The sequence below is a fragment of the Gigantopelta aegis genome, chromosome 8, assembly GCF_016097555.1.
Source record: "Gigantopelta aegis isolate Gae_Host chromosome 8, Gae_host_genome, whole genome shotgun sequence".
Lineage (NCBI taxonomy): Eukaryota > Metazoa > Mollusca > Gastropoda > Neomphalida > Peltospiridae > Gigantopelta > Gigantopelta aegis.
The window spans coordinates 4,247,579-4,260,903 of record NC_054706.1 but is presented as its reverse complement, the minus strand read 5'-3'; the positions used below and the strand labels follow the sequence as shown (position 1 = coordinate 4,260,903).

Sequence of the window (13,325 nt, the reverse complement as noted above, 5' to 3'; positions counted from 1 at the left end):
TCTACAGGAGACCCTTTATTGGACAATACATACAGACAATTCTTTAACCTACAAAACGAGGACTGCCATTCCCAGACCCGTTTACTAAATGTGAACTAGCACAAGACGGAGCTCACTGGACTAACTACAGCTGTGATGACATGCACTCATGAATCACTGTCAAAACAGTTATAATATCAGGTGTTCACGAAGGTGGAACATGTCCTGCCCCACCGGTAGCACCCGTCATGAGTACTGCCACCACAGGTGTTCACGAAAGGTTGGACATGTCCTGCCCCACCAGTGGCACCCGTCATGAGTACTGCCACCACAGGTAGGAGCTATTCAGTTCAATATAATATATATATATATATATATATATATATATATATATATATATATATATATATATATATATATATATAAAGCAGGTTCCATATCAGTAGTGTGTAATTGTGTCATTAAGCCACGGACTGATGCCGTATGTCATAGCAATCACTGTGGAAATGGACATTTACAATTCGGTTATGTCGATTTTTATAAGAAAACCCAGCATACATCTGACATTACAACGTGTACAGCCATAAAACGACACACACCCAATAGCGACCTGTGGATTGATGTGCGACATGAAAGTAACACGCTTGATTCTAAATACTACACTAGACTGCCTGGCCTACTAATGGCAGACTGCAAGTCTGTGGCTAACTGTTATTCTCTTGGGGGGGGGGGGGGGTAGGAGGAAGCATCATGTCGAGGATTCATCTCTAATATACACAACATGATATGCAATATTGTCTTTTATAGGAGAGATATTAGTAAATAGGTCAGTTTGTTCTGCTTATATATGACATTAAATCAATGTCTTTAAAGCGGTTACCCTGAGCGTGTTGTCTCCAGAGTACACAGTAGACATGAAATAAGACATAGGTCGAAACATACAGAACTGTAGACAAGAATTCAGGACAACGCATACCACGGTTTTTGATACTTCAGTCATGCAACACCGGTACGACACCGGTACGGCTATTAACTGTCTAACATAGAAGCAAAACATCTCGCAGTTACTTTAATGTTGTCGTAGCACGGCGTTTTCAAATAGACGTAGCAAAATAGTCGAAGTTAACAATGTGCTGAGGTGTCGTTAAACAAACATTCCTTTTCTTTGCTTTCATAAAGTCTTTAGGGTTGTTTTCGAGTTCTCTTTAACAAGAGTAAGTACTTGTGACTACAAATAAATAAGTCTGCTTGTTATCTATACTGATACTTATGTCTCGTTATTTACAATGTCTATTCGACAGGCAAAATCTATAAATACGTTTTCAAAAGGACATGTTAAAAGTCGTTTAAACAAACTGCGTCAAAAGTGTTTACCTTTTTTCTGCGATGTAATAAGCAAATTTCACCTGACAGGTATGTTATCCATAAAGACCACCTAGGGGACCTACCTACAAGTGTCCTTTGCGAACAGGTGGTCTTTGTACAAAGTTAGATATGTGTATACACAGACGGGGAAGTTAGGAAGTCCTGTTTCTGACACTAGTGGTCAACAACAGTAATCACAGTTTGTAAATGAAAAACCAAAAACAACTGTTAATTAATATACGTTAATTCCAGTAATTTCGGCAATTAATTATTTAATTAACTGGGGGAAATGTAGCAAATTTCCTCTAAGATTACGTGTCAAAACTGACCCAATGTTTGACATCCGGTAATTAATAAATCAATGTGCTTTAGTGGTGTCGTTAAACAAAACAAACTTTAATTTTCTTCCAATACCCATATCCAGCCAATCTCGTAACCACCCCTCCCCACTCGCAGAAACTGACTGAGTCGGCTCGTACAGATCACTATTGAGATTGTACCTAATTTCATTTCATGGTTAATTTCACAAGACAAACTTTAAAGAAAGGCTGACATCGATTCGACGTGAATGTGACTGGAATAGGTTCACCACAATGAGTTTCCATGGCAGTGAGTCACCTGTGTGGGACGTGAATGTCGCCATATACAATACTAACAAAAGACAGAAAGAAAGAAAAAAGCTGGAGAGAAAGAAAGAAAAGTCTAATGATATTAATCGAGGTCTTGAACAACAGACATCATGCCATGTGCTATTTCAACGTTCTGTAATGAATTCTTCCCGCCAACATTACTGATTAACGTCTGCTTTGAAATGTAAGCACTATACCTCCACCTCTATAATAGCCATACAGCTGCGGTATACCTCAATTATTTATGCAAAGATTCTGCGTGGGATCGATTATTTTATAATTATTACAAATAAATATAAAAATAGCGAAATATAGCACTTGTAACTATGATATAGTAGACCTATTTTTAAAAGGTCGACGCGGTTATAACACTTTATATTATATTCAAATCAATATAGATGTATTGTCATTTGAAATGCTTTACTGAAATCTGTTAACTACAAAGGTTAATTTAAATGCAATTCTGCAATAACATCCTTCCATTGATCCATTTATATAATGATCCTTCCATCCAATGTGCACTGGCCAATCTACCAACCCACCCACCAATACATCCGTACCTGCGTGCATGCATGCATTCATTCATCCATCTATCCGTCAATCCATCCATATATATCCATCCATCCAGTACTAGTATATCATTTATCTAAATGATCAAATATAACAGCTCCATTTGCAATAGTTCATCATTGTATGCCATCTACCACTGTGAAAACACTTTACTGATACGGGGTACATTTGATATGTACAGTCTAAACCAACAAAGTGAATCATCAGTACAAAGAACATTCTTTCTTTGTGTCCTGAACCGAAAATGAAATGAATTTGAGTAAAGAGTATAATATATTTCTACATAATAGACACACAGCAGAAATGAACTACCAACGTTCTTAGTGACAAGACGAATATTATAACTATTTCTCTTTTATTACCAAACACACTCCGCAAATAAGTTTTGTCTGTTTTCATTATGTCGAGGTCTACCAACATGGTGAAAGGTGTGATGATACGGAATTGGCTCCCTCGTGTTAAATATGATCCAGACCGACATGAAATGTACAAGCCATTGTTATATCACTTTCATGAAGATTACAGCGCGCGGTGGAGTTGAAACGGGCTTTGTTACCTTTAATACGGTATTGATGCCAACACAATAATGATGACCTCAAATTTGTACGAAATGTCATGCAAGCAGAACTCATTGGTGCAATTCACCTTCAGTTAAAGATAAATTACCACGATTCAACATTGTGTAATTTACCTTCAGTTAAAGATACATTACCACGATTCAACATTGTGTAATTCACTTTCAGTTAAAGATAAATTACCACGATTCAACATTGTGTAATTTACCTTCAGTTAAAGATACACTACCACGATTCAACATTGTGTAATTCACCTTCAGTTAAAGATACATTACCACAATTCAACATTGTGTAATTCACTTTCAGTTAAAGATAAATTACCACGATTCAACATTGTGTAATTTACCTTCAGTTAAAGATACATTACCACGATTCAACATTGTGTAATTTACCGTCAGTTAAAGATACATTACCACGATTCAACATTGTGTACTTCACCTTCAGTTAAAGATACACTACCACGATTCAACATTGTGTACTTTACCTTCAGTTAAAGATACACTACCACGATTCAACATTGTGTAATTTAGGATTTAGCTCAGTCGGTTGAGTGCTCGCCTGAGGCATAATACGTGATTGTCACTTGTTACATATCTCACCTATAGATACACGAGTGATGTAACAATAACCTATAGCTAAACAAGTTGTAGCAGTTCATTAATCCAGTATGATACGTGATTGTCACTTGTTACTTGTCTCACCTGGGGCGGATTATAGCGGGAGTAATAAAAATGTCACCAATGGCGTCCCTTTCAGAGATTACTGTAGATACATGAATTTTTCTAAAATATTCATTACCGAGCTTTTTAAATTAGCAGTACTTTATTTAGTGGGGTACTTTGTATAGTAGGAGTATTTTGTCTAGTCGGAGTACTTTGTATAGTAGGAGTACTTTGTCTAGTGGGTGTACTTTGTCTAGTGGGTGTACTTTGTCTTGTGGGTGTACTTTGTCTAGTGCGGGTACTTTGTCTAGAAGGAGTACTTTGTCTAGTGGGTGTACTTTGTCTAGTGGATGTACTTTATCTAGAAGGAGTACTTTGTCTAGTGGGGACACTTTGTCTAGTGGGGGTACTTTGTCTAGTGGGAGTACTTTGTTTAGGAGTACTTTGTCTAGTGGGAATACTTTGTCTAGTGGATGCACTTTGGGTGCACTTTGTCTAGTGGGTGTACTTTGTCTAGTGGGAGTACTTTGTCTTGTGGGTGTACTTTGTCTAGTGGGTGTACTTTGTCTAGTGGGTGTACTTTGTCTAGTGCGGGTACTTTGTCTAGTGCGGGTACTTTGTCTAGAAGGAGTACTTTGTCTAGTGGGTGTACTTTGTCTAGTGGGTGTACTTTATCTAGAAGAAGTACTTTATCTAGTGGGGACACTTTGTCTAGTGGGCGTACTTTATCTAGAAGGAGTACTTTGTCTAGTGGGGACACTTTGTCTAGTGGGGGTACTTTGTCTAGTGGGAGTACTTTGTTTAGGAGTACTTTGTCTAGTGGGAATACTTTGTCTAGTGGGAATACTTTGTCTAGTGGATGCACTTTGGATGCACTTTGTCTAGTGGGTGTACTTTGTCTAGTCGGAGTACTTTGTCTAGAAGGAGTACTTTGTCTAGTGGATGTACTTTGTCTAGTGCGTGTACTTTGTCTAGTGGGAGTACTTTGTCTAGTGGGTGTACTTTGTCTTGTGGGTGTACTTTGTCTAGTGGGGTACTTTGTCTAGTGGGACGACTTTGTCTAGTGGATGCACTTTGGATGCACTTTGTCTAGTGGATATACTTTGTCTAGTGGATGTATTTTGTCTAGTGCGTGTACTTTGTCTAGTGGGTGTACTTTGTCTAGTGGGTGTACTTTGTCTGGTGGGTGTACTTTGTCTAGTGGGGTACTTTGTCTAGTGGGACGACTTTGTCTAGTGGATGCACTTTGGATGCACTTTGTCTAGTGGATGTACTTTGTCTAGTGCGTGTACTTTATCTAGAAGAAGTACTTTATCTAGTGGGGACACTTTGTCTAGTGGGCGTACTTTATCTAGAAGGAGTACTTTGTCTAGTGGGGACACTTTGTCTAGTGGGGGTACTTTGTCTAGTGGGAGTACTTTGTTTAGGAGTACTTTGTCTAGTGGGAATACTTTGTCTAGTGGGAATATTTTGTCTAGTGGATGCACTTTGGATGCACTTTGTCTAGTGGGTGTACTTTGTCTAGTCGGAGTACTTTGTCTAGAAGGAGTACTTTGTCTAGTGGATGTACTTTGTCTAGTGCGTGTACTTTGTCTAGTGGGAGTACTTTGTCTAGTGGGAGTACTTTGTCTAGTGGGTGTACTTTGTCTTGTGGGTGTACTTTGTCTAGTGGGGTACTTTGTCTAGTGGGACGACTTTGTCTAGTGGATGCACTTTGGATGCACTTTGTCTAGTGGATATACTTTGTCTAGTGGATGTATTTTGTCTAGTGCGTGTACTTTGTCTAGTGGGTGTACTTTGTCTAGTGGGTGTACTTTGTCTGGTGGGTGTACTTTGTCTAGTGGGGTACTTTGTCTAGTGGGACGACTTTGTCTAGTGGATGCACTTTGGATGCACTTTGTCTAGTGGATGTACTTTGTCTAGTGCGTGTACTTTGTCTGGTGGGTGTATTTTGTCTAGTGCGTGTACTTTGTCTAGTGCGTGTACTTTGTCTTGTGGGTGTACTTTGTCTAGTGGGGTACTTTGTCTAGTGGGACGACTTTGTCTAGTGGATGCACTTTGGATGCACTTTGTCTAGTGGATGTACTTTGTCTAGTGGATGTAATTTGTCTAGTGCGTGTACTTTGTCTGGTGGGTGTACTTTGTCTAGTGGGGTACTTTGTCTAGTGGGACGACTTTGTCTAGTGGATGCACTTTGGATGCACTTTGTCTAGTGGACGCACTTTGTCTAGTGGGTGTACTTTGTCTAGTGGGGTACTTTGTCTAGTGGGACGACTTTGTCTAGTGTGAGTACTTTGTCTAGTGTGAGTACTTTGTCTAGTGTGAGTACTTTGTCTAGTGTGAGTACTTTGTCTAATGGGAATACTTTGTCTAGTGTGATTACTTTGTCTAGTGGGAGCACTTTGTCTAGTGTGAGTACTCTGTCTAGTGTGAGTATTTTGGCTGGTGGGAGTACTTTGTCTAGTGGGAGTACTTTGTCTAGTGGGAGTACTTTGTCTAGTGGGAGCACTTTATCTAGTGTGATTACTTTGTCTAGTGGGAGTACTTTGTCTAGTGGGAGTACTTTGTCTAGTGTACTTTATCTAGTGTGATTACTTTGTCTAGTGTGAGTATTTTGGCTGGTGGGAGTACTTTATCTAGTGTGATTACTTTGTCTAGTGGGAGTATTTTGACTGGTGGGAGTAATTTGTCTAGTGAGAGTACTTTATCTAGTAAGCAACTTGCGCATTATTCGATTGACCTAAAATGTTTTAGAAATTTAAAGAAAAACTTATAGACGAAGCACATGACAGTGATACGTAATGGCCGTCATCACCTTGTCAAAATTTCTCTTTGACTCTGCCACGAGGAGAGATACAATTTTAATTACAGTAATTCTTTCGTCGTTCATATTTAATCATTCAGATCAGATAATGTTAGAATCTGCAGACTTCATGCTTGTTAGATCCCTTTATAGCCCCATTTATAGAAGAAGAAGACAAAAAGCTGATCTTGTAAAAATTCATAATATCATTAACACAAATTGATTGATTAAATATACTGTCTTGCAGACATTTGCTGTATTCATGTGATTTCATACAGGTAAATTAAGTGGAATATTTAATTCCATTTCAGTGTTAGAGTGACATAGGTAAAAAAAACCTTCTTTTATATCGACGTCATTTAATAAAAATAATATTACATAGGGTTTTAAAAAAAAAATACATGTATCTGCGTAATGTTTACTTTTGTTATTTAGGCTTATTTACTATACAATTAGAAGTTATTACACGAATATTGTTACACACAAACTGCCATTTTACAAGACAGAATCACAAATGAATTATGTTTAAGCCTTAAATATATTACATTATTTTCGTGCTGTACTTAATTTTTAACTGTTTCAAATATTTATTTTTAATTTTAAAACTAGCACAATGATTCAAACGCATTAGACCCTTTCCTCTTTAGACAACACACAGCACACAATATAAACATTGTGGATGACTAAGAGCAAGAGATATAAAGTAAATATCAAATAAATAAATAATGAATAATTTATAACAGACTTCGTATATTTATGTATTATATTATAAGATTCAGCTAAAGCAGCACCGTGTTAAAATATAAAATCTGCCACTTTCTTAAAAATTGTTTTAACATGTTTCGTTTTGATCTCTCGTCTAAATGGTCTAAAACTTACCTCACAAGATGTATCTTCATCTATATTAGAATCCCTTCTACGTCTGGGTTCTGTGGCCATAACACTAATATTTATTGTTATGTACCACTTGTACCTCTAAATGATTATTTGACGGAGAGACGGGAAATAAAAACGCAGATCTTCATCACATCACCACCAGCAAAAAAACTCAGTTTCTTTTACAGATTTTAGAAAAGCATCACACAGTCCAGTGAGCCGTGACGGTGTGTGTTTAAAAATGCATGGAGGCGTTAAGATCTCCACACACCGACGCGGTGTTGGATTTCCCTCGATAAAGAGCAAGGTAATGCATCCAGGTAAAACATCCAGGTACGACACGCACAGGTAGATTGCCACTCGCAGGTAGTATGAAGACACAATCAGCGGGTAGCGGCTTTGATTATACAGAAACCAGGAGAAGCCCCCTGGCGGCGGAATCACGCTCACTGGGCGAGCGAGAGAAAAATAATATCCGAGAATGGCTTCGAGACTTAATGTGTAATATTGTCGTCATAAAACAAACGGAACGGACATCGACAGATAGGCACAAACAAACCGCTGACAGGTCTACGGGTACCATGCAATTAAAAGCACTGGGAGTTCAAACAGATCGACGGTTGAGTGGTCGCGAGGAGAAACCAGTCGGGTGGTTTTCACAGTGAATTGAATAGTGGCAGTGTTCCATTGATACAAATACAAGGTGTCCTAACGTATTCCACGTCTCAACTGTGGGGCGGGCCGAGTCGAATTAATGCGGTCAACCTCTATACCTGGTCTGTGTGTGTGTGTGTGTGTGTGTGTCAGAGAGAGAGAGAGAGATTTTCTGTCTGTTTTTGTGTGCTTGTGTTTGAGCGTGTTTGTTGAGAGTACGTGATTATGCTCTCTTTCTCTCTCTCTCTCTCTCTCTCTCTCTCTCTCTCTCTCTCTCTCTCTCACCTCTCTCTCTCTGTCTCCCTCTCTCTCTCTCTCCCTCTCTCTCTCCCTCTCTCTCTCTCTCTCTCTCTCTCTCTCTCTTCTCCACCTCCAATCCCCTTACTATAAACAATGTGATTTGATTGAAATACACAATCAGAAATATACAATGGTTAATACAAACTGATTAACATTCTACAAATATTTACATATTATAAGCCAACATTCCTTTCTGTTGTTAGCCAGTATTAACTACTTATTTCCACTTCAGTGTCCCCACTTAGTGTTCTTAAACGTACAGCATTCTTAACTTGGGCTTATTTCCACTTCATTTATAGGAACACATATGTACTGGAGCAACTGATATACGTTGACCGCAGTAAATATACTCGGTCGTTACTTTAACTTCCAGACCTTTGCCTTACTCTAGATAAGACGGAGACGAATTAGGCCTAACGGAATCTCTTATATTTTTGGTATATTGGACAAACGGACAGAGTAATATTTTTGGTTTATTGGACAAACGGACAGTTGTATTTTTTGGCATATTGGACAAATGGACAGAGTTGTAATTTTTGGCATATTGGACAAATGGACAGTATATAACTTGAGTAGCTACAGCTTAACTTTCCACAAAAGTTTGTTCATAATTTTATGTTGTCTGAGCAAAGTGCTAGAGCAGAATGAATAGTGCTGAGAATTTTTCTTTTTATTTGGTTTTTACAGTTATCTGTTTTTGTATAACTGAACGGGCACGTGATGTGGTATATTGGACAAACGGACAGAGTTGTATTTTTGGTATATTGGACAAACGGACAGAGTTGTATTTTTGGTATATTGGACAAACGGACAGAGTAATATTTTTGGTATATTGGACAAACGGACAGAGTTGTATTTTTGGCATATTGGACAAATGGACAGTATATAACTTGAGTAGCTGCAGCTTAACTTTCCACAAAAGTTTGCTCATAATTTTATGTTGTCTGAGCAAAGTGCTGGAGCAGAATGAATAGTGCTGAGAATTTTTTTGTTTTGTTTTGTTTTTACAGTTATCTGTTTTTGTATAACTGAACGGGCACGTGAAGTGTTTTAACATGTCCCTATACCACTAGGGTTTCAGACATGTCCACCCCGCGTCCGGTCTCTGGATAGTTAGGGATCTGACCCGGGACAGATGTATAACTGAGGTTTAAACGAATGAATGAATGAATGAATGAATGTTTAAAGACACCTCAGCACAACAAGACATGTCGGGTATTGGGTGTCAAACAAAGGTAAGTATATGAATAGCGACATACATTGTTGTCTTTGGTTTTCAATATTTTGTTTATAATAATTAATCATGTTGAATACCAGGGTCAGATTTTAGGATTAACCTGCAACCAGTCACCCCCCCCCCCCCCCACCCCCACCCCCTCTATACCCCACTTACCCCACCCCAACTCCCCTTTAATGATAAACTACATCATACTAATTTTAACATACAAAATCGTATCTTTGTTCAATGCAGAGTAAAAAAGATAACCTTGACTGTGCCTGTTTTCTCGACGCCTTGTTTATACTAAGTACCAGTGGGGGGGGGGGGGGGGGTTGGTAATATAGCTCAGTAGGTAGAGCGCTCTCCTCAGATGCTTAGGTCCTAGGATCAAATCTCCTTGGTTAGCTCGAGTGTCCTCCAGTCCTCCCATCTTTATATGTTGTCGGGGAGGGAAGGACACATTTTAAAATTGGGTTTCTCCCCTACTCAACCAATGCCCCACGACAGGTATATCAAAGGTGGTAGTATGTGCTGTCCTATATATGGGAAAATGCATATAAAACATCCCTTGCTGCTAATGGAAAAATATAACGGGTTTCTTCTTTATCAGAATTATCAACTGTTCGACATCCAATGGCCGATGATTAATAAATCGGTGTGCTCCGGTGGTGTCGTTAAGCAAAACAAACTTTAAAAGTCGCACACCCTAGCTTCAACCCATAAAAATGGACACCAAGTTTAGTTAATCTATAAACCTGTAACACATTTGGATTAAGTTACAACAGAGTGAAACAAGAATCAATGACGTTAAAACGGCGAAATACCCTTAAACATAGTCTAAAACTCCACTCCATAAGTGATATTTTTCAGACGCACGTGCATTTATAAAAAATACGAAAAATGCGTTTTGTGATATTAAAAACATCACCATCACAAGAAACTTCGGATTTACTGCAATGGATAATATGAACAATAGAATCTAAGTAAAGTATGATTTTAGTTATACAAAAAATCTCTAAAGTGACAAATATGCCTAAAGTGTTTAAAAACTAGGGTATATCACTTTAACTTTGGTACTAGTAATCCGTTCAGCGTGTTATCCACAACAATTTCCACGATCCGTCCATCAATACAAAGAATCTACTTTTCTTGGTCAAATATCATGTATGTGTTTATTGACTTACATTAGCATGGTGCCGCCTCCCGTATCCGTACATCTTATAGACTGCAGAGCAAGAAGCTGATGTCCAAAGTGAGAAATATCCAGGAGCGTTTAAACTTAGTTTATTGTCCGTCTCGTGTGAGTGAAAAATACAGCATTTTGTCTCCAGTGTTCAGCGTTTGAGAAATATATACAGTGTCTCTATCTGACGGCTTACTGTCCGTTTATCCATTTTTCTGTGAGTGTCGCTAACAATGTCTGTCACCAAGTTCGTATCTGTCATACGAAGAGTAACAATTTCAGCGCTCGCCGTACCACGCACGGATCGACCTAAATATTTAATTCCGATAACATAAATCGCCAAGTATCGATTAATAAGAAATCGATGAAACTAATTTGTTTCATTATTGGTTCGTGACAGAATGGTTTAGGAAGAACGTTTTGAGAAAAAAAATCGCACGAAGACACACACACACGATGCAACGTAAACGACACCGTCGTTGCCAACCACATTTGCGATGTTTCCTAGGAACCCAGATAGACAAACGGGAAACGCTGGAGTTGAATAAAGACTTTACGTATATTTGTTAGCTCTGTAGGACAAACCATTTTTCTCTCCTACTAAAAGTGTGGAACCGTTGCGGCTAACCTGTTTCGTCAATTATAGCATAGTGTTTTTATTGATCTTCGATAACGTATTTATAACAAAATCTTTCATGGAGTGCCACCTTCAAACGGTTTTTTATAGAGAATGGTACAACGATTCGTTAACTGTTTTATGTTTACAGAAGGACAAATGCAATCAAACGAGAATAGAAAGCCACATATCAAGTGTTGGCCTGTGGTGGACAAGTTACACAAAACAAGAGTTTCCACTTAGGTTGGGGATTCAGTAAAAAGTCAATTGTTCGATATTTTCTGGGTGTGTCCAGGTAAATAATGATGTCAGCAGTATTTAGCGCTTTATTATAAACAACTATATTATTAAAGGGACATTGCTGAGTTTGCTGCAATTTTAAAGATGTTATCGACTAACAGAGACGTTTTAACGATTGTAATTACATATCAAATACATTTTTCTGCATAAAATATTAGTGGCCGTATACTAAACGTGTTTCTGGTCGTTCTAACATTTTTACTAGGTTCAATTTCATTTTATTTCCTTCTTTTTTCATTTTTTTTCGTACGTACGAAATTATTTGAAGACAAAATCCAGTTTGGGCTTCTTACAAATATTAATTCGACCAGAAACACATTGAATATACAGACACTGATATTCTAAACAAGAAAATATATGTAATCTGTAAGTTTAATATTAGAAATATTTTTATTAGTCGGAAACATCTTACAATGCAGCAAACTCAGGAATTTCCCTTTAAAGCACACGAATAAAGAAAACAACATTGTTTATGAACGTAGAACAAATATTTTTAACATGTTTCATAACGTTGGAATTCAGTCTAACATGCTGTATTCTTTATCAGTAACGGCTGCTTTCGTTAGAACCGTTCCGTCTGGACGTTTTGTAGTATTCATTCAGAAGAAACAATTTCAATATTACGGTATTTTGGTTTAAAGGGTGTATACCACCAAATCAAATGCCATAGACGACCATAGTAACATATGTGGCTAAAATTCCCATATGCAGCGTATCAATCGACATAAATGCCACGGATATAAATACTACCACACCTCACCCTTAAAGTTAATAATAAAAACCTGGGGGTTAAGCTGCTTATTTCAGATATAACGGGTAGCGTCTATGACTAACCTAAATTTCGCACAAAAATTGTCATGCTATTTTTAATCGGACCCCGCTCATGTAGTTGGTACATTGACACTAGTTCAAATTAAACTACAGGAATTTACTGGCCAGATGAAACAACATTTTATCACAAACACTGTCACATTTATCACCAATGGCAGAACTGGTAGTCACAACTGTGGGATGAAACAACATTTTATCACAAACACTGTCACATTTATCACCAATGGCAGAACTGGTAGTCACAACTGTGGGATGAAACAACATTTTATCACAAACACTGTCACATTTATCACCAATGGCAGAACTGGTAGTCACAACTGTGGGATGAAACAACATTTTATCACAAACACTGTCACATTTATCATCAATGGCAGAACTGGTAGTCACAACTGTGGGATGAAACTTTGTGTGTACCTTGAACTTTGACCCACTCGGATACTATTTGGTGCACGGCTACGAGAAAATTGACGATAATAAGCGTTATTCAAGTAATACACCAAAACATAATGTAGAATTTTAGAAGCGTCTGACAGAAGCCCTGACATACAAGACAATTACGAATCTGACATTGGTATACTCAGTTCCGTATCTCTGTACAAGACTGATTCGGTTATGACTCGCCGCCAGGTGCTCTGTCTACATAACAGACGAGAGCTGATCTTGACCAAGACATATGGTTCCCACTCCGCCTGTAGGAGGACTGACACTTTATAACGCAGGCCAGTACAGTCGCCAATTTGTTTTTGTCCTTCGGCATAAATAA

General features: G+C 38.1%; 1 protein-coding gene across 2 annotated transcripts in view; it reads right to left on the bottom strand.

Annotated features, from left to right (window-relative positions):
* Positions 1 to 11,022, bottom strand: part of LOC121380098 — a 43,575-nt gene extending 32,553 nt beyond the window's left edge. The window contains exon 1 of one of the 2 annotated variants that reach the window (XM_041508851.1): positions 10,817 to 11,022. In XM_041508851.1, coding sequence (XP_041364785.1) covers positions 10,817 to 10,849 — 33 coding nt within the window. In that variant the 5' untranslated portion in view covers positions 10,850 to 11,022. Of the gene's footprint in view, positions 1 to 7,462; positions 7,598 to 10,816 lie in introns of those variants that run through there. The other variant, XM_041508850.1, reaches the window with a different exon arrangement.
* Positions 11,023 to 13,325: the final 2,303 nt, after the last annotated feature.